The sequence below is a fragment of the Wyeomyia smithii genome, chromosome 1 (assembly GCF_029784165.1).
Source record: "Wyeomyia smithii strain HCP4-BCI-WySm-NY-G18 chromosome 1, ASM2978416v1, whole genome shotgun sequence".
Taxonomy (NCBI): domain Eukaryota; kingdom Metazoa; phylum Arthropoda; class Insecta; order Diptera; family Culicidae; genus Wyeomyia; species Wyeomyia smithii.
This window is the reverse complement of record NC_073694.1, coordinates 124204730-124227677: the sequence shown is the minus strand read 5'-3', so window position 1 is coordinate 124227677 and position 22948 is coordinate 124204730. Positions and strand designations below refer to the sequence as shown.

Here is a 22948-nt window from a genome sequence, read left to right as displayed (position 1 = left end):
CTTGATGAGGCTGCCATAGATGATTTTTTTCACTTATGAGCTTGAATTCATGCTTAAATTATCGACAAATATCACTCAAAATATAAATGCAAAATCTTTTATTGATAATAAAATTTTATTTATATTTTTTATTTGCATAGCGGATCATACCATTTGACGTAGATTTATTAGTGCATCGAGAATTTTATATGATTTTCGGAATTCTCCCGTCTGATACTTCTGAATAATGAATCATCTAATAAAGGCTCGACGATTCCGTTCAGTGTAACGCAGTTTGACGTTACGTTATATACGTGAAAATCCAGCGACGCTAGCGACATTACTTATCTAGAAACCTAATAACACAGAGAACAGACTAACAAGCAAACGATAAAAAGTGTGAAAAAAAGTTTGTGTGCGCCAAAAAATATACCCAACGAATTAAACCCTTCGACATGTTGAATGGTAAAGTGTGATGTCGCTACCGTCTGTACCAAAGGGAATGAAATGTATATATTGCCCCTTGCATGACTATTTGGACTTCTGTGATAATCATTCATTGCCCAATTTCTTATTTCGCTCTATCAAATTAACATCTCAGTAGCGCAAAGACAGTTTTTTTTGGGTTCATTGTTTGTTTTGTTTTTCATTTGCAACATTAAGTATAAATTTTTGAGCAGCTTTAGTTGAAAATTAGGTTGAATATCAAAACAAAACTAAAGCCTGTAGTACTCTCTTTGTCTAATGGTCAAATATTTGACCTTCTGACATAATGGTCAAACTTATTTGACATCATGGTTGTTGTTTGCCCGTGTTTGCCCCATGTTAAAATTGGAGAGTGACAAACAATCATCTTTGACCAAATTTTTATCTGTCAAAAAGTGCCAAATATTTGGCGCTTGGTCAAAGAGTGTATTAGAGCGTTAAAGCTTGTAGTACACTCTTTGACCGAGCGTTAAATATTTGTCACTTTTTGACAGATAAAAATTTGGTCAAAGATAATTATTTGTCACTCTCCAATTTTAACATGGGGCAAACACGGGCAAACAACAACCATGATGTCGAATAAATTTGACCATTATGTCAGAAGGTCAAATATTTGACCATTAGACAGGCTTAAGTGTTACATGATTGATTGGGTGATGCTGAGTATCGATACTTTCTCAATTGTCATAATATCGATACCAGACTTCACGGTTTCAAGTATACTTTATTAATATATATAGGTATCAAGCACTGACCACTGCTGGAGTGATTTCTTATTAATCTACCAAGGTAGAAGTCATGATGGAGATTTTTGAAGTAGAATACTTCTCTCAGGAAGTTCGGCTACATAGGGATGTGAAATGAAAATCTAAAACTGAAAAAAGTGAGAAATATGTCCAATTTCAAATGCTAATAAATCGGTTAGTTTTCGATGGATTTCCTTCGTTTTTGCAGCAATCGATTAGAAAATCTTCTAAGATTCCTACCAAATGCATGAAATTGCAATTTTATCATTCGAACTATTGTACTATTGAAAATTCTTAAGCCTTGTCAAAACACAAAATTCGACCTCTGATTGGTCGTTATACCGCGCTTTCCCAAGCACGGTCGGCAGAGTTACGGTCCTAGTAAATTGGGAATGCATCATTTGGCCTATATAAGAGCTTCATCAGATAATAAACAGACATTTCATCGGATATTAAATCGAACAACTGAAATTTGAAGAACACAAATGAATATTTGAAGAGTTAATATTTTCTCGTTTTGCGCTATAATCCAAAGTTAATTATCTTCATCTACATACTTACTCTGACTATTATTACGTGTTTGCGTCGCTTAGTGTTTGGCTACGGTCATGCAGAACGCAAACAACGGCGCGATGCGATTCGGCAAGACGAAATGTGTTGAAATGTATAGCTCTACTTCGCCTTAGAAAGAGCTGTACATTTCACCACGGTAAGGCGAATCGCATCGCGCCGGCATTCGCGTTCTGCACAACCGTAGCCTTTTTTCCGTTCCTGTTTAATGATGTCGTATTAAATGTGCATATTACAATTCGGCAGCACTTCAACTTCTCATTTGCACAAAATTTAAAAATATTCAATGAACTTCATTCAAAATATCAAACAAAAAGAAATTACAATACTGCCAATGAACGGTCAACGTTTATTTACTAGAAAAAATGACTGACACGCAAGCAGCCGGGTTATCTTTCTTGTAAAAGTATTCTACTTCAACCTTGCGGTCGTGGCTTTGCATACAACCTTCCTGTGATTTTTTTGTCTATATAATAAAATATTTATATCAAGCGTTTCGATAACGCTAGTATCGATACCCATCACCCAAACTGCGAAATCGTGTGCGAGATTCGACTGTGATAATCGTGTATTTCGGGGTAGTCCAATTTGGCGTAAAAGTAGCGATACACTGATGAACATACAGGCTGTTTAGTGACGGTAGCGACTAGGGATGGGCGATACTAGCATCGATACCAGCGGTATCGATACTAGGGGTCGCGGTATTGAGTACTTTGGCATCGATACTCACCGCGAGAGATGAGTGCCGGTATCGATACTTTTCAAACGATGCTCTTATAAAAATGTAGGTCTGACACCGATACTGTCGAAGCATCGAATATCGATACTCCTTCAACCGATACTCCGATACCTGGTATCGAAGTTTATTTAAGTATCGCGATACCAATGTATCGGTACTTTTGTCAGCCATCCCTAGTAGCGACATCACACTTTACTTTACCATTTAGCATGACGAGGGGTTAATTCGGAGGATACTTCGTGGCACACATGCACAATTTCACACACTATTCTCAAAATGTTTGTTCGTCGCTTATTAGTCTGTTCTCTGTGTTAATAATCTTATGTGTAAAGTAAACACACAACGTGACGTGGCTGTTAAGGTGGAAGTGTGTTGAAACCACAAATGGCCGACTCAAGCCACCACGTGGTCAACCTCGAGCTCCCACATTAATTCACTTCCAATGACCCATGACACAGCGAATTTCGTGACACTTAAAAAAAATTAAATTCAAATAAAACTGACTCAAACACCTATAACCTTTCTTTAAATTAAATTTTTGGATAACATGTTCCGTTATCGGAATTTGACTACTGAAAAGGACCTTTCACATGTTACTTGGCCCCCGGGGCTTAATCCAGCCCTGGTGACAATTGAAAAAATTCGGTACCGCCTGATTAATTGTGAGTACCGTACTCGTGCTACCAGAAAACTTTATTCGCATCGGAAAGAATTCGCAAAAAAAGGCTGGTATAAAAAGATTCATTGTAGTGTAAGTAAACTAAGTAATCTCACAAAAAATGGAGTTTAAATATGCCTTATGCATAATAGGTTAAAATTCAAACGACTTTAAAAGCAATGCTCACACCTACTATGTTTACCACCGTATACAGAACAATACTTTTATACCTATTATATTTTAGATTAATTAGGTTCGCATAATTTATTTAATTTAAACTTAAGGTCCATGCAAGAAACTTAAGCCAGAGAGCAATACTATTTATTCGGCTCAGACAAAATGAGGTGCATGTGCCATTTCACACTTTTTGAGTTTTTGTATAAATTGATGCAGAACGCAATAACATACCATAATATCTAAGAAAAATGGAGATCTGATAACTTATACCGGAGTTACAATTTTCGGTAATTAACATTTCGTTAAAGGCAAAAATGGTACATGTTCAGTCTGAGCATGGAGAATGCATTATAGCTCAATAATCTTAGGGTATAGAACATTCATGTTTTCAGCAAAGTTGTTTAACTGATCTATTTGCTAAGGAATTTTGTCACTACTTGGCGCTAGCCTATATGGGAGTGTTTTGTAACAGAAGAAATTTTACCTATTCCAGATCGACTGGGATCAATTCCCTGGTGCCTTTGGGAAAGTTATCAAGTCGGTATATAACTACACATTGGACCCAAGTTCAACTTTCGGTAGACTACCGGTGGCCGGCCGGATCCAGAAATACCGTAAAAGAGATCAAGTTTTAAAAGTTGTACTGGATCTTTCAGTTTTCTATAAATTATTTCAGGGTGATTCATGGGGGTAGCCAGAATTTCAAATAAGGGGGGGGGGGGCAAGCTCTTCAAAATTTTAGAAGTAAAAAAATGGTATTTTGATAAATAGAAATAAATACTAGTGTTTAGTGATTGTTACATTAAGGCAACCAGTGAAAAGTTGTCCTTAACATCAGAGTGGAAAATTTGATTATTCTTCGTTCAACCTCCAATATAAATAGATATTCTTTAGTAAAAACTCTGTCGACGAGGATCTCAAGAATCCACGAACATGGCAGAAGGTAGAGTTGATCAGCAGCCGCAACCGGGAGTTCAAGATATGATTCTCAAGATGGCCCAACTTTTACAGCAGATGGCGGCCCAGCAGCAGCGTCAGTATCAAACCCCGGAGCAGATTTTGGAGTCCCTCTCATCGAACATCACCGAGTTTGTCTTCGACGAAGAAAATGGAGTTACGTTCGGACGCTGGTTTAACCGCTACCACAACCTCTTCGAGAACGATGCAGGCCAGCTGAATGATGCGGCGAAGGTACGTCTACTTCTCCGGAAGCTGGAAACCCATTCGCACAGCCGCTATTTCAACTACATCCTGTCAAAGCTTCCCAAGAACGTGAAGTTTAAAGACACAGTCAAGATTCTCAATAAAATCTTCGGGCATTAAACGTCAACGTTCCGGAAGCGGTTCATGTGTCTTCTCACAATTGTTGTTAACCATCTGCCGATAAACATTCAGCAAGCAGAGAGCACTCAACCGCTGTTCAACCATTGTTGACCTCAGCCAGGTTTTCAGCCGACGTAATGTGCTGAATGAGCGTTCAATCGTGCATGTTGTACATGGTAGAGCAAGTGCAATTTCAATTGCTTTCTCAGTCGCAGGTAAGAAAGAACGTGCTTTAGCTAGCAGGCCTATAAGATTCAACTCTTTCAAGTTCTTACGGTCTGCTCTTATGCTGCTGCAATGTTAATACAAAACTTTCACCTCTCCAACACCTCACTCTTCACCGAACCGTGTTTTCAGTAAGGTTACGAGAGAATCAAGGTAAGGAATTGTCACAGCTCGGTTCCAATACTCCAAGCTAGTTGATGCTGGCGGATTCGCCCGGTACTTTTGCCGCTGCAATTTCCTTGGTGGATCAACTGACGAAAATGATTCAAGGTGGTTAGCAACTGGCCTATCAAAAAACTCATAACTACCGTAAAAGTGAATAAGTTTTGAAAATACTCCCAGTTTTTTCTCTAAACCACTCCTAAGCTGTCAAGAAGAATGCAAGCGACCGAGAAACACTCGAAGTTGTGTCTGTGGCGTTATTCAACACTCTGATGGTATGTAATTGTATATAGGTTACGTAATATTATGGCGTAACGTAACACTGTGATATTATACAACTCTGTTATGTTACATAGCGTACTTATAACACTGTTTCGTAGCACCAACAAGGACTGGATTCAGAAAAACCGCGGTAGTTCCGGCATTCCCGGCTAATCATCTGGTGGCCACTCTGGACCATATTTTTATCAAAAGATTTTTTTTCTAGTTGAACCCGCAGAATTAGTTTAAAAAAAAACAGAAAGCTCTGGCATCACTTTTGAAAACTGATCGCTTTCACGGTAGTTCTGTATCTTCAGATGAGCCACCTATTGGTCACCTTGGACCGTACTTAGATCAAACCATCATTTCCTTCTACATGATCACACAGAAGTGATTTCAAGAAAACCGGGAAGCTCTGACCACTTTTAAAAATTTACCTTCTTAACTCCGCAGTCGTCCCGGTGGTCACCTTGGACCATATTCCGGTCAAAAGATCATTCTCCTTCTAGTTGACTCTATGACCACCAGGCATGGGGAGAACATAGCACACCAAAGCGCGTGGGGCCCATCTGCTAACAAACACATCACGCAGGGCTATTCGTATTACCCTCCGTCGCTAGCTAAAGACAAAACACTGGAGAGCCATTCGTGAACACGCGAGCCGAGGGTTTTTTAACTTCGGCACATGAGGCAACCTAGGGCTCGCAGTTTCGGGGAACACACAAGCATTGGTCGCCACGACGAGATCGACAATGGCATAATATTGGAAAGCTTGACGGCAGTCATCGCATACAACCACCTGCAATATTTTTTTCATATGTACTTTTGTAAACATGATGCGTTTGAGAAAACACGTGTTAGTAAGCGGGCTTCCGAGGGCTCACGAATTCGGGAACACTCGGGCATATGTTTGCCGAAGCTTCTGAAGGGCTGTTTTATTTAGAACACTGTGGGTTTCCGTTTTGTATAAGCACTGAAGGGCAATGAAAATACCCTCCGTGGCATCTACGGACGGTCCAGACCAGTGAAGCCACATTTTCATCTGTATTTTGGAGTTCGACAAATCTTGTCACCTTGGTAAAATTTCAAAAATTCTCACTACACTTTACACTTTTTATCCACTTTCACTATTTAATTCTATCACTTTTCACTTTTCACTTGCATATACGTATTTCGACACTTACATAGTGCCTTCGTCAGTGCTTATTTGGACTGTGGAGAAAATAGCGAAACTCCAAGAATTTTATACCTCAGTAGGTAAACGAATGGGGCAAATTTTAACTCAGAGAACGTAAACAACTTGAGTTAGGTAGAGAAATGTGCGGCCTGGTGATCCATGCTTTGTCGGGGAGTTTTCGGTAGAAATTTAAAAAGCCAAGAGAAATGATTACCCTGATCTCTGTGAAGGAGGGTAGCTGGGTTTTGTTTGAAAATTTCTAAACTTTCTGCGACATCTAATTTCCAAGGGGATGTTACTGATCGAACTAGACTAATGTTGTCGGTAGTCATAGCGTGATCTTCATGAAATATATGTTCGGCCATTTTGGATCTGAAATGGTGAGTTATTCCTTTTTCTGAGTCTTTTTTAGCCTTTACAAGTTCTGAAGTATGTTCCTTAAACCGGATGTCTAAATTTCTTTTAGTTTGGCCAATGTAAACCTTATCACAATGTGGACATGCAACTTTATAAACACCCGCCCTATGTAATTTGTCAATAGTGTCTTTAGTAGACCCCAACTTTGTTTCAATTTGATTATTTCTACTACTGTAGATAATATCGATACCAAATTTTCTAAATTTTTTACGAAGTTGACGTGAAAAACTGACGTCATATTCAACAACTACTCTTTTTCGATCTTCTGTTAGCGGAGTGAGTGTTGTGTGAGATTTCCTATGTTGGATTCGTTTCTTTTTATCATATATGGCTTGTATGGTTCTTCTATTATATCCATTCTGCTCACCAATATCAAAAAGATATTCCATTTTGTTTTTCTTACCTTCATTACTGAGAGGCAAAGATTCCATACGGTGGATCATATGGTAGAAAGAAGCCATTTTATGCTGGGAGGAGTGGTTAGAAGTGTTAGGTATTACCCGCTTAGTATGTGTGGGTTTCCTAAAGATTTCGAATTCAAAGTGGTTGGAGTTTTTTACAACGACTACATCTAAAAATGGAAGCCTGTTGTTTTGTTCAATTTCCAAAGTGAACTGGATATTTTTATGAATACCATTCAAAATTCCCAAAAAACTTTCCAAGTCCCCCTGTTGTAAAATACAAAAAATATCATCAACATACCTCCACCAACGATCTGGTAAGCAGTCATTTTAATTTAGTTTATTTTCCAAATGTGCCATAAAAAGCTCACATAAGAAACGTGAAAGGGGACTCCCCATCGATGCTCCTTTTGTTTGTTTGTAAAATTTCCCACGAAATGAAAAATAATTGTCTTCCAAGCAAAGTCGAGTTAACTTCAAGTAACTGCGTACTTTAGTTTTCCAAGGGTTGTCACATTGTTGGGAGAGAAGCCAATCTTCCAAAAGATTTATAGCTTCTTTCACTGGAACACTCGGAAAAAGTGCTGTGACATCCAAAGAAACCATTATCTCGCCAGTGTTGATGCCCTCCGATGATTCTAAATTTTCAACGAAATCTCCTGTGTTCTTAACAGATCGACTAGGAAATTTGTTTGGCATTGATAAAAATTCCTTGACTAACCATTTAGCCAATTTTTCTGTTGGTGCCCCCACCGCAGAAACGATTTCTCTCATTTCATTTCCAGGTTTATGTACTTTAGGGAGACCCTTTATTCAAAAAATCTGTAAAAAAATCTGCATATGTAATGGACATATCCTTCTCGAAAAAAAACCGCATTATAGCTTGTTTGACATTTATCTCGTGACTCATTCATGCACACGTTTATGCGTAGCATATGAATATAATAAAACCTCCGACACGCTCAACCACATTTGAGTTAAGTTTTGCTTTTCAACTATATCAAGAAGTTTAATTTACGATCCCATGAAAACCAAAAAAATCTGTAATCTGTATATGCAGATATGTGTATGGAAAAAACGCAAAAAATCTGTATAAATGCAGATAAATCTGTATATGTGGCAACACTGGTCCAGACCTTCTGAAGGGAAGAGCGAAAGAGTGATTTAGAAACCGGAGAGCTCTAGAATAACCAGATTACGAAATATTTAACAGTATTTCGTGATTTTCAAAATCCGCGTAAAAAGACTCAAATGTATTTTTATACATACTAAACAATTACTATTTCCAACTTTGTTACATAACATTGCACTGTGGTACAGTATGACAAGTTAGGCGTAAATGGATTTTTCTATTTTTCCTCGTGGTTTTAGAGCCATACTCTATATGAAGAAGATGCTTGTTGAAGGTAGGTCTACATTTAAATTGAAGTGGAAATTGGGTTGGGCGAAATGGTACATATTAAGTTTTGCCTTTCTCCTAGAAAGGTATAGCAATCACTTGCCAAGCCGAAAGTATAAAAGTGCTCCAAAGGGCCGAATGGCATATATCACTCGACTCTGCTCGACGAGCTGAGCATTTTCTATATGTATGTGTGTGTGTATGTGCAGATTTTTATTCTCACTCACTTTTCTCAGAGATGGCTAGACCGATTTTCATGAAGTTAATTGCAAATGAAAGCTCTCGTTGTCCCATAAGACCCTATTGAATTTCATTTTAATCGGATTTTCAGTTAAGAGGTTATGTATCAAAATGTAAAAATCATGAAACATCACTATCTCAAAAACTACACAACCGATTTGAACAAAAGTGATTTCAAATGAACGGGCTATCTGAAATACCCTTAACTTTCGAATTTCATGAAGATTGAACTTGTGGTTCAAAAGTTATGACAGGAAACGTGTTTTGAAGACTACTTAATCTCACTCATGTTTCTCAGAAATGGCTGGACCGATTTTCATAAAATCAGTGTGAAATAGAAGGTCTAAAAAGGTCTAAAGAAGGTCTAAAAAGGAACATGTTCCGATGACTACTTGAACTCACTCACTTTTCTCAGAAATGGCTGACCCGATTTCCACAAAATTAGTGTCAACTAATAAGTCTAGCTGCCTCGTAACACCCTATTGAATTTTACTGTAATCGGACTGTAACTTCGTCTGTAAAGTACCAAATTGTGGAAATCACGAAACTTCATTATCTCAGAAACTACAGAACCAATTTGATCAATATTATTATCAGATGAGCGGGCTAGTTAAGAGTTAACTGATGAATTATGATTGAACACGTGGTTGCAAAGTTTTGTTGCCCTATACGTTCCCATTTCATTTGATTATAATTGAACCTAAGCCACCGTTATGTATTAAATTGTTAATACAACAACGAAAGTCGATTATTTCGAAGATTACATGACTTATTCGAACATAACTAGTGTCATACGAACGAGTCATCTCTCAAACATACAAATGACAAATTTCATAACAATTTGATATGTGGTTAAAATTTCAAAGGCTATTTAAAACTATACCTGCTTTGATTGATATATGTGGTCTCAACATAATTTAAATGTGGTTTTGTACTATTTGAACGTTCCAAATTCATTGATTCCTTGCGATGTGTTTAAAGTCTGCAAATGCACGACGAATCGGCGATAGGATATTTATTTATTTATTTATTTATTTATTTATTTGATGTTTTCATCTGGCTAAATATGATGCCTCAATGAACTTTTCGTGATGAGGAAAAGCCCTTTTGAGTCACAGTTTGTTACTCAAAAAGGCATAAAAACCTCATATCTTTTCTTATCCTACAAAATCATTTACAAAGTATAATCAAGAACTAATACAAAAAAAAAACAAGCAAGTTACATGTTGATTGGTCAGTCAGTATGAATCTATCACTAATATTATAGTTAATTTCGTAAAATTCTCGTCATTGAAGTTCTCGCCTTCTATTCAGAAGTTTACGTTGAAATGCCGCATTAGAGAAGTTGAAATCGTAGAGGTGGTAGACCTCATTAAAGCTGGTAGCCATAAAACGGATCGGCACCAAAAACCCCTACATACAAATTTTCACGTCGATCGGTTCGGTAGTTTCCGAGCCTATCTGGATCAAACAGACAGACAGACCGGACTACATTTTTATATGTATAGATTACAACATCAATATTTTAGAACCTAAAGAGTGAATATACATTTATTGGATTGAAGTGTTCGTGTAAATCTAGTTTTACAAATAAAAGTTTGAATGAGAAAGGCTGGGTCTGACCGCTAGGTGGATTAACTTAGGTTTTATTTTTGTTTGAGAAAAATGTTGTATTAATTTTGGTGAATTTGTAGATCACGCCTTTATCACCGTTCTGTTTTCTAACATTAGTGATTCTTAACGGCGGGGTAGAGGGTAAACGTAAAATTTAACAACCGAGGGTTTTTACAAAATTTTGCGATTCATTTCAAAATTTTTCTGGACTTTCTCGTTAACACCGATTCATTTCTTCAGAGAATGTATATTCTTATTTTCTATTTCATTAGATTTAAAACTTTATATTATTTAATTATTCCATTTCACAGTGCAAGTAAGTTATTCATATCATGATTTAAGATATTTCGAATCGTCGTTAAGTGTAATCATGATTTTTTTCTTTGTGATATTCAAGCACCCTTTATATCTGTTTGTTCCTTTCGGATTCGGCTTTCAGTATTTTAAAATGTTTTTTTTTGTAGGTCACGCGGCAGTAGCAGAATGGATCGCTACGAAAAACTTAGTCGACTTGGTGAGGGGTCCTACGGAATAGTCTACAAATGCCGTGACCGAGACACCGGCTTACTAGTAGCAGTCAAGCGATTTGTAGAATCTGAAGATGATCCTGCTATACGAAAGATTGCGTTACGAGAAATTCGGCTATTGAAAAACTTGAAACATCCCAATCTTGTATGTTTATTAGAGGTATTCCGTAGAAAACGAAGACTCCATCTAGTATTCGAGTTTTGTGAACACACAGTATTGCACGAACTTGAACGTCATCCTGAGGTAGGTCGTCAAATAAAGTTCATATAAAAGAATACTAGTTCTAAATGAGGTAAACATTTAAAACCGTTGGGCTTTACGTTTAGTGGTTTGCTGTTTTCATAGACTTTGTAAAGCTCCATTCGGTACCGTTAGCGCCGGATTTATGTTTATGAGACCCCCCTTTTCAACTGTCAAAATTTCAATTAAGAAATACAGGGTTCGAATACACTGTGTGAAATGTGTCAAAAAAATAATATACAATTAATTCTTTCCTGAATCAAGTTTCATTGAGGTAGTGCTTATTGAGAACCTTTACGACATACAAACTGGGAGCACACCCGCTTTGTGCTGTATGAGAGACGAGCTTGAGACGTCAAGGTCCGGGGAGCTGGGAGGCCACAAAGTCTTATCGAGAAAATCAGTCAATTTCTCCCGACATAACGCTTGGACGATATTTGTCGTGTGGACTGGTACACCGTCCTATAAAAGGACGTAATGATCCTTTCCGTAGAGGCCCCGGAATGCCGGAGCCACAACCTTCTATAGAGCATCGGCTTATTAGCACGCGGCGTTGATTTTTACGTTTTTCTCGATAAACACCAGCCTAGATACGGGCCCAAACCATCACCGACGCGGCAAGCTTTTTAGCAAATTTTGTTTTTATTTAATGCCACCCCCCCTCCCCCTTCAAAAATCTTGAATATTTGAAGGGGAAGAAAAAAAAGCTCCTACCGTTTTAATCATTTTATTGGTTTTCCGACAGCTTTTATGCTTAATTTAGCAATGAACAAGTTCAGTGACAGAGAGTGCTTATTGAGAACCTTTACGACATACAAACTGGGAGCACACCCGCTTTGTGCTGTATGAGAGACGAGCTTGAGACGTCAAGGTCCGGGGAGCTGGGAGGCCACAAAGTCTTATCGAGAAAATCAGTCAATTTCTCCCGACATAACGCTTGGACGATATTTGTCGTGTGGACTGGTACACCGTCCTATAAAAGGACGTAATGATCCTTTCCGTAGAGGCCCCGGAATGCCGGAGCCACAACCTTCTATAGAGCATCGGCTTATTAGCACGCGGCGTTGATTTTTACGTTTTTCTCGATAAACACCAGCCTAGATACGGGCCCAAACCATCACCGACGCGGCAAGCTTTTTAGCAAATTTTGTTTTTATTTAATGCCACCCCCCCTCCCCCTTCAAAAATCTTGAATATTTGAAGGGGAAGAAAAAAAAGCTCCTACCGTTTTAATCATTTTATTGGTTTTCCGACAGCTTTTATGCTTAATTTAGCAATGAACAAGTTCAGTGACAGAGAGAGTGTCGTCAAAAGGCAAGCGAAATAGATAATAATAATGATAAAGTGTTATTTTTCAACATTTAATTGAGTGCAAGTTACAAACGTCATAACTTGCACACAAACTTTTATCAAAGATATTTCTTTTTTTCGTTTCGGTGTTATTTATTTTTTGCCACCCCCTTTGCTTAGTTTGATAACCTTGGACATAAAAAGAATTCGAAATTTGTATCAGCCTTACTGTAAAAACAGACACATTAAATTCGTTTGTTCAGTGATTTACGTATTTTAACTCTCTGCCTCCCCTTCATTTTTGCCTTGCAATCACTTGCAAAACCGAAGATATAAAAGTGCTCCAAAATCAGAATGGCATATATCACTCGACTCAGTTCGACGAGCTGAGTGTGTGTGTGTGTGTGTGTGTGTGTGTGTGTTTTTGCAGATTTTTATTCTCACTCACTTTTCTCAAAGATGGCTGGACCGATTTTCATGAAATTGATTGTAAATGAAAGGTCTAGTTACCCCATAAGACCCTATTGGTTTGTTTTGCAATCGGACTCTTTCTTTGCCTGTTATGTTTGAAAATGTTAAATCTAGCTACGAAATAAAAAACATATTCCGAAGAATACTTAAACTCACTCACTTTTCTCAGAGATGGCTTAACCGATTTTCACAAAATTAGTGTCAAATAAAAGGTCTAGCTGCCTCATAACATCCTATCAAAATTCATTGTAATCGGACTGTAGCTTCGTCTGTAATGTATCAAAATGTGAAAATCATTTAACTTCATTATCTCACAAACCACACAACTTATTTGAACAATATTGGTATTGAAGTAACGGGCTAGTTGAGGATTAACTGAAGAATTTTATAATGATTAGGCTTGTGGTTCAAAAGTTGTGAAAAGAAACATGTTCCGATGACTTCTCAAATTCATTCGTTTTTCCAAAGATGGCTGGACTAATTTTAACAAACTTAGTGTCAAATAAAAGGTTTGGTTGCTATTTCATTTAATTATAATCGTACTTTTATTTCAACCGTTATGTATTAAATTTTGAGAACAACGAAAGTCTATGATCTCAAAGATTACACGACTTATTTGAACATAACTACGGGTTTTCTCTCAAACGTACAAATAACAAATTCCATAACAATTTAATACGTGGTTCAAAAGTTATTGAAAGAAACGAAATTGATTGATCAAAATAAATTGTACTTTTTTAACGTTCCCGGTATTGCTCGTGATTAAAGTGTTTGAAATTAGGAGTCATTTTTTTATTTCGATATTTCGCTAGCACAAATATATCGTCAAATTTCACTTTTTTTTTAAATATGGTGTATGGTGAACATGGTAGCTTGTGTACCACTAGTGTCTATATAAAAACGCTTTTTTTGTGTGAAATCAAGTGCTTTAGGTGATCTAGTGCTGGTGATCCGACGGCCAAATTGGAAATATGAACGGATAAGTAGAAGTGTATTTGCATGCTTTCGATTTATTCGTTTTTTTATTGATTTAATTTGTGTCAGCGCCGATCATCGCGTCTGTATCACATAGACGCTACGGCTGCTGGTTGAAACATTCATTGTTATATTTTTGCATTGTTCGTTGCCTTTAGCCTTTGCCGTTGCTGCTGGACTAGTCCGGCCGGCGGTTGTTTGTTTGTTTATAGCGAATTTCTTTATTCCACCAGCTCACCTCGTTTTGACCTGAAAGCGCACTAACTGCTGTCAAAACCCTTCTTTATTCGCTCGATATTGACCCAGTTTTGACCTGGAAGCGCCTGCAAAACAGACAGGTTCGCACTGTGATTTTTGTCAGTTTTGCGAGTGGGTACATCAATACTATTACATCGTATCTGTCAAAACGGTCAAACACGCGGATGATGCTGAAAACAAAAGAAAAATGTGTTGTCGTCTGTGCAGTGAAATCATGGAACGCAGAGAGAAATAATTGCTGCAGCAAAGGTATTTGTTATGGAATTATTGGAATCGGATTTAGATTTGGATTCCGATTCCGATTCCGAGTTCGAAAGTGCTTTAATCAGAATTTTCAGTAAGCCATCGAGAACAAGCAGGAGTCGGGTGGCCAATTTTGTCATCGACGTAGTGGAAAAATATACGGATGCGTTTGTTATTGTTGCTGTTTTTCAAGCTGCAAAACCAAAACACGACCAAAACAGAAATCTTTTAATGTCGGCAATAATATCAAAAAAGATTTGCTATTGTTGTATTTAGGATTGGCATCCGCAATACAAGAGATACCGATCGGATAGCATTTGTTTTTCACGCTTCTGGATCCGAGTTGCATCCAAGTTGCGACCGATCGAATATACGTAAAGCTGTCATAAGATGAAAACAGACTGAAATTAGCTGATCGCAACTGTCTCGTGGATTGCCTTATTTATGTTTACATTGCACATGGTCTCACGCACACCAACGCAAGGCTTTAGATCGTAGATCGAGATCGTTTTTTTATTCCACCCGAAAGTTGGCACTAACCCCGTGGAATAAAGAAATTCGCTATTAGTATGGACTGTGCAAAGTGTGGTAATTTAGTTCGTGTTAGCGACGATCCCGTAGTTTGTGTGGGCAAGTGCAAATCTCGATTTCATCGAGTTTGTACGCCGCTCACTAAAATAGCGGCGAAAGTCGTTAACGATAGTGAAAATATTGTATTCAAATGTGCTTCATGTTTATCGGCCCAAGAAGACGGCGGGAAAGATGATGCTATGAGTAGTGAGCTGACGGAGATCAAGAGTGTATTGTTATCTTTGTCTCAGTCGCTCACAGATACTCAAAGCGGAATCAAAACCCAGATAAACAGCGCGATTGCTAATGGAATTGAAAATATTTTAAAATCGATCAGCAACTCTCTTCGTGAGAGTATGGCAAACATTGAAGCCAATGTTGCCAAAAAGCTGGATGATTTTAAAATGAATTTAATTGGTAATAATAATGATCGGGATAAACATGCTGCAATGAGCAGAAAAAGGTCTAGAACTGAGAGAACGATTCACTCTGAGTCGGACTCTATTCCCAACAAGAAAAAAATAATTTCGAATAAGCGTGACGAACCAATAGAATATAATAATAGATAGCAAAATGACGAGGTTTTTATTTCTGAAAATGCTTTGACATACGCCAACGTTTTGGCGGGGTCGAGTGGGAATGCAAATAAATTGAAGCGTGTGGAAAATTGTAAGACTCGGCCGGTCATTGTGATTAAACCAGTCGAGTCTTCTCAATCTAGTGAAGATACTAGAATTTTTTTGAAAAACAATTTAGATCCGAAAATACACAAAATTAGAAACTTTAGAAACGGGTAAGCAGGTTCGATAATTGCTGAGTGTGCAATAGGGGATAACATTGAGATCGTGAAAAAGGATATTGAAAGCAATTTAGGTGAAAAATTAAATGCTGTTATTCCTACGAACGCGAAGCCTAAGTTGAAAATTGTGGGAATGAGTGATCAATATTCCCCCGAAGTCTTTATTGACTTGTTAAAAAGTCAAAATAATAACCTCGGTATTAATGATGTCAAAGTTATTGCGCAATTTGTAAATTCAAGCTTCAAATATAATAAGCATAACACAATTATTGAAGTTGATAAGGACACTTTTAACCACTTGATGACTGCTGGTAAAGTAAACATTGGGTGGGATAGGTGTTCGGTTCAAGAGGCCGTTAATGTTCTACGTTGCTTCAAATGTGGAGAATTTGGACACAAAAGCACAGAATGTGTTAATACTGAAACGTCCTCTAAGTGTAGCGGACAACATAAAACATCGGAATGCTCTTCGACTGATTTTAATTGCGTAAATTGTTTGAAATCTAATAAAGAATTTAATTTGAACTTGGACGTAAAACATCCAGCATTCAGTACAAAGTATCCGGTATATCGGAGACTGTTTAAAAATAGAAAAAGCAATATGTTAAGTAAATAGCAACTGAAGAAAATGCAATGTGAGAGGAAGTTAGAGATAGTTTACCTAAATATTGCTGGTTTATCTACAAATTATGCCGCTTTGCGGCATCTTGTGGAAACAACACGTCCGATGTTAGTGTTGCTAGCTGAAACTCATATAGTTGAAGCTGATGCATTTGATCAATTTAACATTCCGGGTTATAAAGTTGCTTTTTGCCTGTCACACTCCAGACATACAGGAGGGGTTGCTATTTACGCCAAAGAATCTAATTAATTCAACACTCGGTTAAACGAATGTGTTGAAAACAATTGGTTCCTGGGTATATCAGTTGAAAAAGGCATGACGATGGGAAATTTTGGAATTGTATACCATTCCCCCAGTTCAAGTGACCAGCGGTTTTTGGAAATTTTAGATAACTGGTGGGAGATTTTTGTAGATTTGAATAAATTAAATGTTATTGCTGGTGATTTTAATATTAATTGGCTTAATGAACCAAATTCGAACCAATTGAAGCAATTAGCAAATTTTTTCGATTTGAGACAAACGGTTTGTCTATATACAAGAATTTCCAGACATTCTCGTACATTAATAGATCACGTGTTTTCAAATTCTGATAATGTTCATTCTTTTACAGAGGCCGATTACAAAATTACAGATCATGAGACAATTTGTGTTTTTATTGAGAATGACCAAAACCGTGATGATAAAGTAAAGATAAAGTGCTGGAATAGATATTCGAAGCAAGCAGTGTCTCAACTTGTTTCGAGAAGCTTGGATTTTCAACCAATAGCTGGTGATTTGGACAATAAAGCAGCTGTTCTTACCAACACGCTGAAAGAATGTACGAATAGTTTAGTTTTTGAAAAACATGGTAATTTGCATAATGCAAACAGCTGGTACTCTTTAGATCTTCTGTGTTTAAAACGAAAAAGAGATAGGAAGTACAAGTTGTTTTACAGAAGTAACAGTACTGATGATTGGAATAGGTACACCGCGGCGCGTAACATGTATTCACGGTCCTTGAAAAAGGCACGGTGTGAATATATACAGCGGAAGATTGATCAACATCAAAATAACAGCAAACAGTTATGGAAAATTTTAAAAAAACTAATGAAAAGTAAAGATTGTTGCCCGCAATCCATAACTTTTTATGGCTTAGAAGAACAATCGGCGCGAGTAATTGCAAATAAATTTAACAGTTATTTTGTTAACAGTGTTTAATCGATCAATCAAAGTATTGATTTGGTCAATGAGCCTGACGAAATAATACAGCCGATCCATAATAACTGTAGCCTTGATGGTTTTCATCCAATTACTTTTGCAGAGTTGAAAGATATTTGTTTTTCTTTGGAGAGATCGGCTGGTATCGACAATGTCAACGCAAAAGTAATACAAGCTTGCTTTCATATCATTGGACACGATCTGCTGGACCTTATTAATGAATCGTTGCGAACGGGGCACGTGCCTGAAGTTTGGAAGGAATCGCTTGTGGTTCCTATCCCCAAGATTAATGGGACGGATAAAGCCGAAGAGTTCCGACCCATTAATATGTTGCACACATTAGAGAAAATTTTAGAACTAGTTGTAAAAGGCCAGCTGATGGATTATTTAAATAGTATTGATTTGCTAATCCCAGAGCAATCAGGTTATCGAGAGGGGCACTCTTGTGAGTCTGCATTAAATCTGGTGTTAGCAAAATGGAAAGAAAAAATCGAAGCTAAAGAAACTATTCTTGCCGTATTTTTGGATCTAAAACGCGCTTTTGAAACAATTTCTAGGCCCTTATTGTTACAAACATTGGAGCGCTTTGGTATCGTAGGGACAGCATACTAATGGTTTGAAAGCTATTTGTGTGCTAGAGCTCAGAAGACTCGTTTTAATGATTTTGAATCGGATTCCATAGCTAATACAAGGAAGTGTTTTAGGGCCCATTTTGTTCATAATTTATATTAATGACATGAAGCGAGTTTTACGGTTCTGCGATATAAATTTATTTGCCGATGACACTGTTCTGTTCATTGCAGCAAAAAACCCAAACGATATTGTAGCACTTTTGAATCAAGATTTACATTATCTGGCGAATTGGTTAAAATTTAAACAGCTTAAATTAAATATTAGTAAAACACAGTACTTGATTATTTCTTCTGCCAACTCCAGACCAGACGTAAACATTGTAATTGATGGTGAGACGATTGATCGCGTGAATGAAATAAAGTATCTTGGAGTTATTATTGATGACAAGTTAACTTTTAAGTCTCACATAGATAATGTCATCAAGAAAATGGCGAAAAAATACGGTATCTTGTGCCGTTTGAAAAATGAATTGACTGTTAGTAGCAAAATTAGTCTTTATAAGTCAATCATTTCACCACATATAGATTTTTGTTCATCCATACTATTTCTTGCAAATAATACACAAATGTTGAGACTGCAGCGCTTACAAAATAAAGTAATGCGATTAATATTAAGATGTAATAGATACACTTCCTCGAGTTTTATGCTGGACGCATTGCAATGGCTTTCTGTGAAGCAAAGAGTTTATTTTTTGACAGTGGTGTTTCTATATAAAATTTTAAATAACATGCTGCCTCGCTATTTGTGTGATCGAATTGATAGAGGAAGTGATTTTCATAGGTACAACACTAGAAACGCGATTGACGCTAGAACACCACATTTTTTATTCGGAAGATCACAGAACTCTCTGTTGTACAAAGGAATTAACTTTTTCAATTCCATGCCAAGACAGGTTTAACGTTCAGCAACAATGGCGGAGTTTAAAAGGCTTTGTATTTCACACATAAAGTCTGTTTTGTAGACAGATTATATTGAATTTTTTGTAAATTAATGACGAAGATTGTAAAATTTAAATATTTTTTTTCCTATTTATTGGGAACATTAAGTTATTATGTTTACTGATGATGATGGATTTTTGTTTGAATATAGTTATATAGTATTAAATAGTAGAGTAAAAAAAAAAAGAGTCGGCTACACATGTTTGAGCCACGCGCGCGAAGACTGACATAGACAATCTGGATATTGAATACATCAGGTTTCAATCCCTTAAATTGAAACAAAAAGCATGTCGGGTTGATAAGTTGCTTTTTGGTTTGTAATAGTATATATGCTGCTATTTTCATTTTCTACATTTATCTGATTTTACGATTTAGTACAAAGGGTTGGGAGAAAAAACTGAAAAGGCTTGGGTTTGCCTGTGGACTGTAGAGCTCGTTATCGAGAATTATAGAAACATAGGATCTCTCTCGTAGTTCTGGATCGTTATCCAGAACCAATTCTGATTAGTTAACGCTCCTAAATGTTAGGTTCAATTCCTAACCAAGTCCGGATAATTTTCGGGTTGGAAAACGTTCTGGATGAGCCTTGGATCAATGTTATTGGAAAATCGTTTTTTTTTAATTTATTTTCAAATTATTGGTATTCTATTGAAGGGTTACTATGTCTGTATTAATAACCAGTCCGTTATTTATTTGTCAACTGATTACATTGTATGACTCTATATACTATCTCACTTAGATAAATCGACCAGCTCAAACCGATGTAGGGGTATGAGGTGGGACCATCATCATCATCAATTTTGTACCTCAATTATTGCTTCAAATACAACATCAATATTCTAGGACCCAAAGAGTGAATATACCTTTATTGGATTGAATTTAGCAATTTGAGATTGTTTTCCAGAAACCATAAGTCGCTAAATCGGATTTTAAAATAAAGTATGGAGTTGATTCCCGGCCTCCGAGCAAGGGGTGTGCGAAATCGGCGTTTTTGGTGTCGAAACAAAACGAAACGAAATCAGCCCTCAATTTCGGTTTCGCCAAAATAGTCGAAACGAAATTAAGGTAGATTTCGAGTTCTCGAAACGAAACAAAATTGGCCTCTGAATTTCGCGAAATTTCGCGAAATTCAAGCAAAAAAAACCTACACATTTCTAAAACATAGCAATCAAATGTTCGGGTCAATTTTCCAATTCATATGTTTCTGATTCTTTTGATTTGAATGAAACAATGTTAGTGATCATTCTTTAACAGCACTTTCATTGTTTCAAATCCATTTAGAAATTTGTATATTATCGGAATTTTCTTTGATATGGTCGGTGTTAAGTCAGACCAGACTAAGTGACATTTTCATCAATTCGAGGAAAACAAATTTTAAGTTCACTCTTCTGTGTTTCAATGTTTTCGCGAAAATTTTTAATACAAGGTAAAGTTACTTTGCAACTGCATCATGTACACCACATCGGAAAAGAATGGGCAATTGGAAAAGAAACAGTATTGTAAATTCGACAAAGTTAGATCTAACTAAGTAGGTTACGTGGTCCACTATGGTCGAATCAACAAAAAATTTTAATGACTTGGTTCATTATGACTGAACAGTTTTTTTTTTCATCAATAGTTTATTTGACACGGCACAAATACAATTTAATGTTTAACGGCGCCAATTATATCTGGTAGCTTACTTTCTAAAGTATCTTAATAACTAAAAGCAAATTTTTTATCCTCGCTGCCGACTACGAGCTGAAACTAAATCTAACTTAAAGCTAGAATGTTTTGCACTAAAAGCACTGATTTGTTGTTTGATGGTTTTCCGTCGCCATAGGTAAGTAGCATATTAAATTTGTTTCGCTGCTGGGCCAAGATATTACGGACTGGCATATTGAGTTGTCTCCCTCGGGCCTGAGAGTATCGTGTGGGTCTGATTGCTGTTTCCGGATCCGGGGTCTTAACGTGTTCTTGTCGTTTGGTTGGATGTAGCCGGAAGGGAATAGGACTAAACTGGGGCGTGGATGGATTTCAGGAAAACGTATATAAGGGACATGTAGGATAGGTCACGGCTCGCCAAGACATCACGAACAGGAACAGCCGGCTGTCTACCCTCGGCCTGAAGGGAAACTCTTAATTTAGACCTGGCGTCACGGTGCACAGGGCATGACCAAACAACGTGCACTATGTCACCACAGGCACACATACCAATTTCCCCGAGCCTAACACAACGGAGATGCTCGGCAAATCTATAGTGATTGGACATAAGCCGGGACATCACGCAAATGAAATCCCGTCCTACATCCAACCCCTTGAACCACGGGTTCGTCGATACCTTGGGGATTATGGAATGTAACCACCTTCCCAATTCCCCTCTGGTCCAAGCATTTTGCTAACTGATGAACGTATTCTGACGTACACATGCGAAAAATTCATTAAAGGCAATTGGTCTTTCATAAATTCCACCGTTTGTTGCGCCCACCTTAGCCAAAGAGTCCACTTTCTCATTGACCGGTATCGAGCAGTGAGAAGGGACCCACGCTAAGGTAATTTGATTCGATTTTTCGGATAAAGCACTCAGATGTTCCCGTATTTTCCCCAGGAAATACGGAGAGTGCTTAACATCTTCCATCGATCGGAGAGCCTCAATGGAACTGAGACTGTCCGTAAAGATGAAATGATGGTCCGTGGGCATTTTTTCGATAATCCCTAGGGTGTACTGAATTGCAGCTAATTCTGCGACGTAAACAGAAGCAGGATTATCGAGCTTATGGGAGACGGTTAAATTGTTATTGAAAATACCGAAGCCAGTGGACCCATCAAGAAGTGATCCGTCAGTATAGAACATATTGTCGCAGTTGATGTTTCGATATTTATTGGAAAAAATTTTGGGGATCTGCTGCATGCGTAAATGATCCGGGATTCCACGAGTTTCTTCTATCATGGATGTATCGAAAAACACAGTAGAATCAAAATTATTTGATAAGTCGACGCGATTTGGAATATTCGAAGAAGGGTTAATATTTTGGGACATGTGATTGAAATACAATGTCATAGAACGGGTTTGAAAATTAAATTCGATTAACCTTTCAAAATTTTCAATCACAGGACGGTTCAAGACCTCAAATTTGATAAGAATACGAGAAGACAGGCTCCAGAAGCGGTTTTTCAATGGTAGTACCCTAGCTAAGACCTCCAAACTCATCGTATGGGTCGATTGCATGCAACCCAAGGCGATACGCAAACAACGATATTGTATTCGCTCCAGTTTGATCAAATGTATGTTTGCTGCGGAGCGAAAGCAGAAACACCCGTACTCAATAACAGACAATATCGTTGTTTGGTTAAGCCTTATAAGGTCTCCTGGATGGGCTCTCCACCATTGTCCGAATATTGTACGAAGAAAATTCACTCTTTGTTGACATTTGTTCATCAGATACCTCACGTGACAACCCCAGGTGCCTTTAGAGTCGAACCAGACACCAAGATGTTTGTGTACCAAAACCTGAGAAATCGTTTTACCCATTAATTGTGTTTGAAGCTGAGCAGGTTCATGCTTCCTAGAAAAAGCTACTATCTCAGTCTTCTCCGGAGAGAATTCGATACCTAGCTGTAGAGCCCAAGC

At 37.5% G+C, this 22948-nt stretch overlaps 1 protein-coding gene across 4 annotated transcripts in view; it reads left to right on the top strand.

The window, feature by feature from the left end:
• The window catches only part of LOC129720243 (cyclin-dependent kinase-like 4), a 240501-nt gene that overhangs the window by 172119 nt on the left and 45434 nt on the right, over positions 1–22948 (top strand). For all 4 annotated transcript variants that reach the window (XM_055671710.1, XM_055671696.1, XM_055671702.1 and 1 more), the window contains one exon: positions 11039–11345. In XM_055671710.1, coding sequence (XP_055527685.1) covers positions 11039–11345 — 307 coding nt within the window. The remainder of the gene's footprint in view (positions 1–11038; positions 11346–22948) is intronic.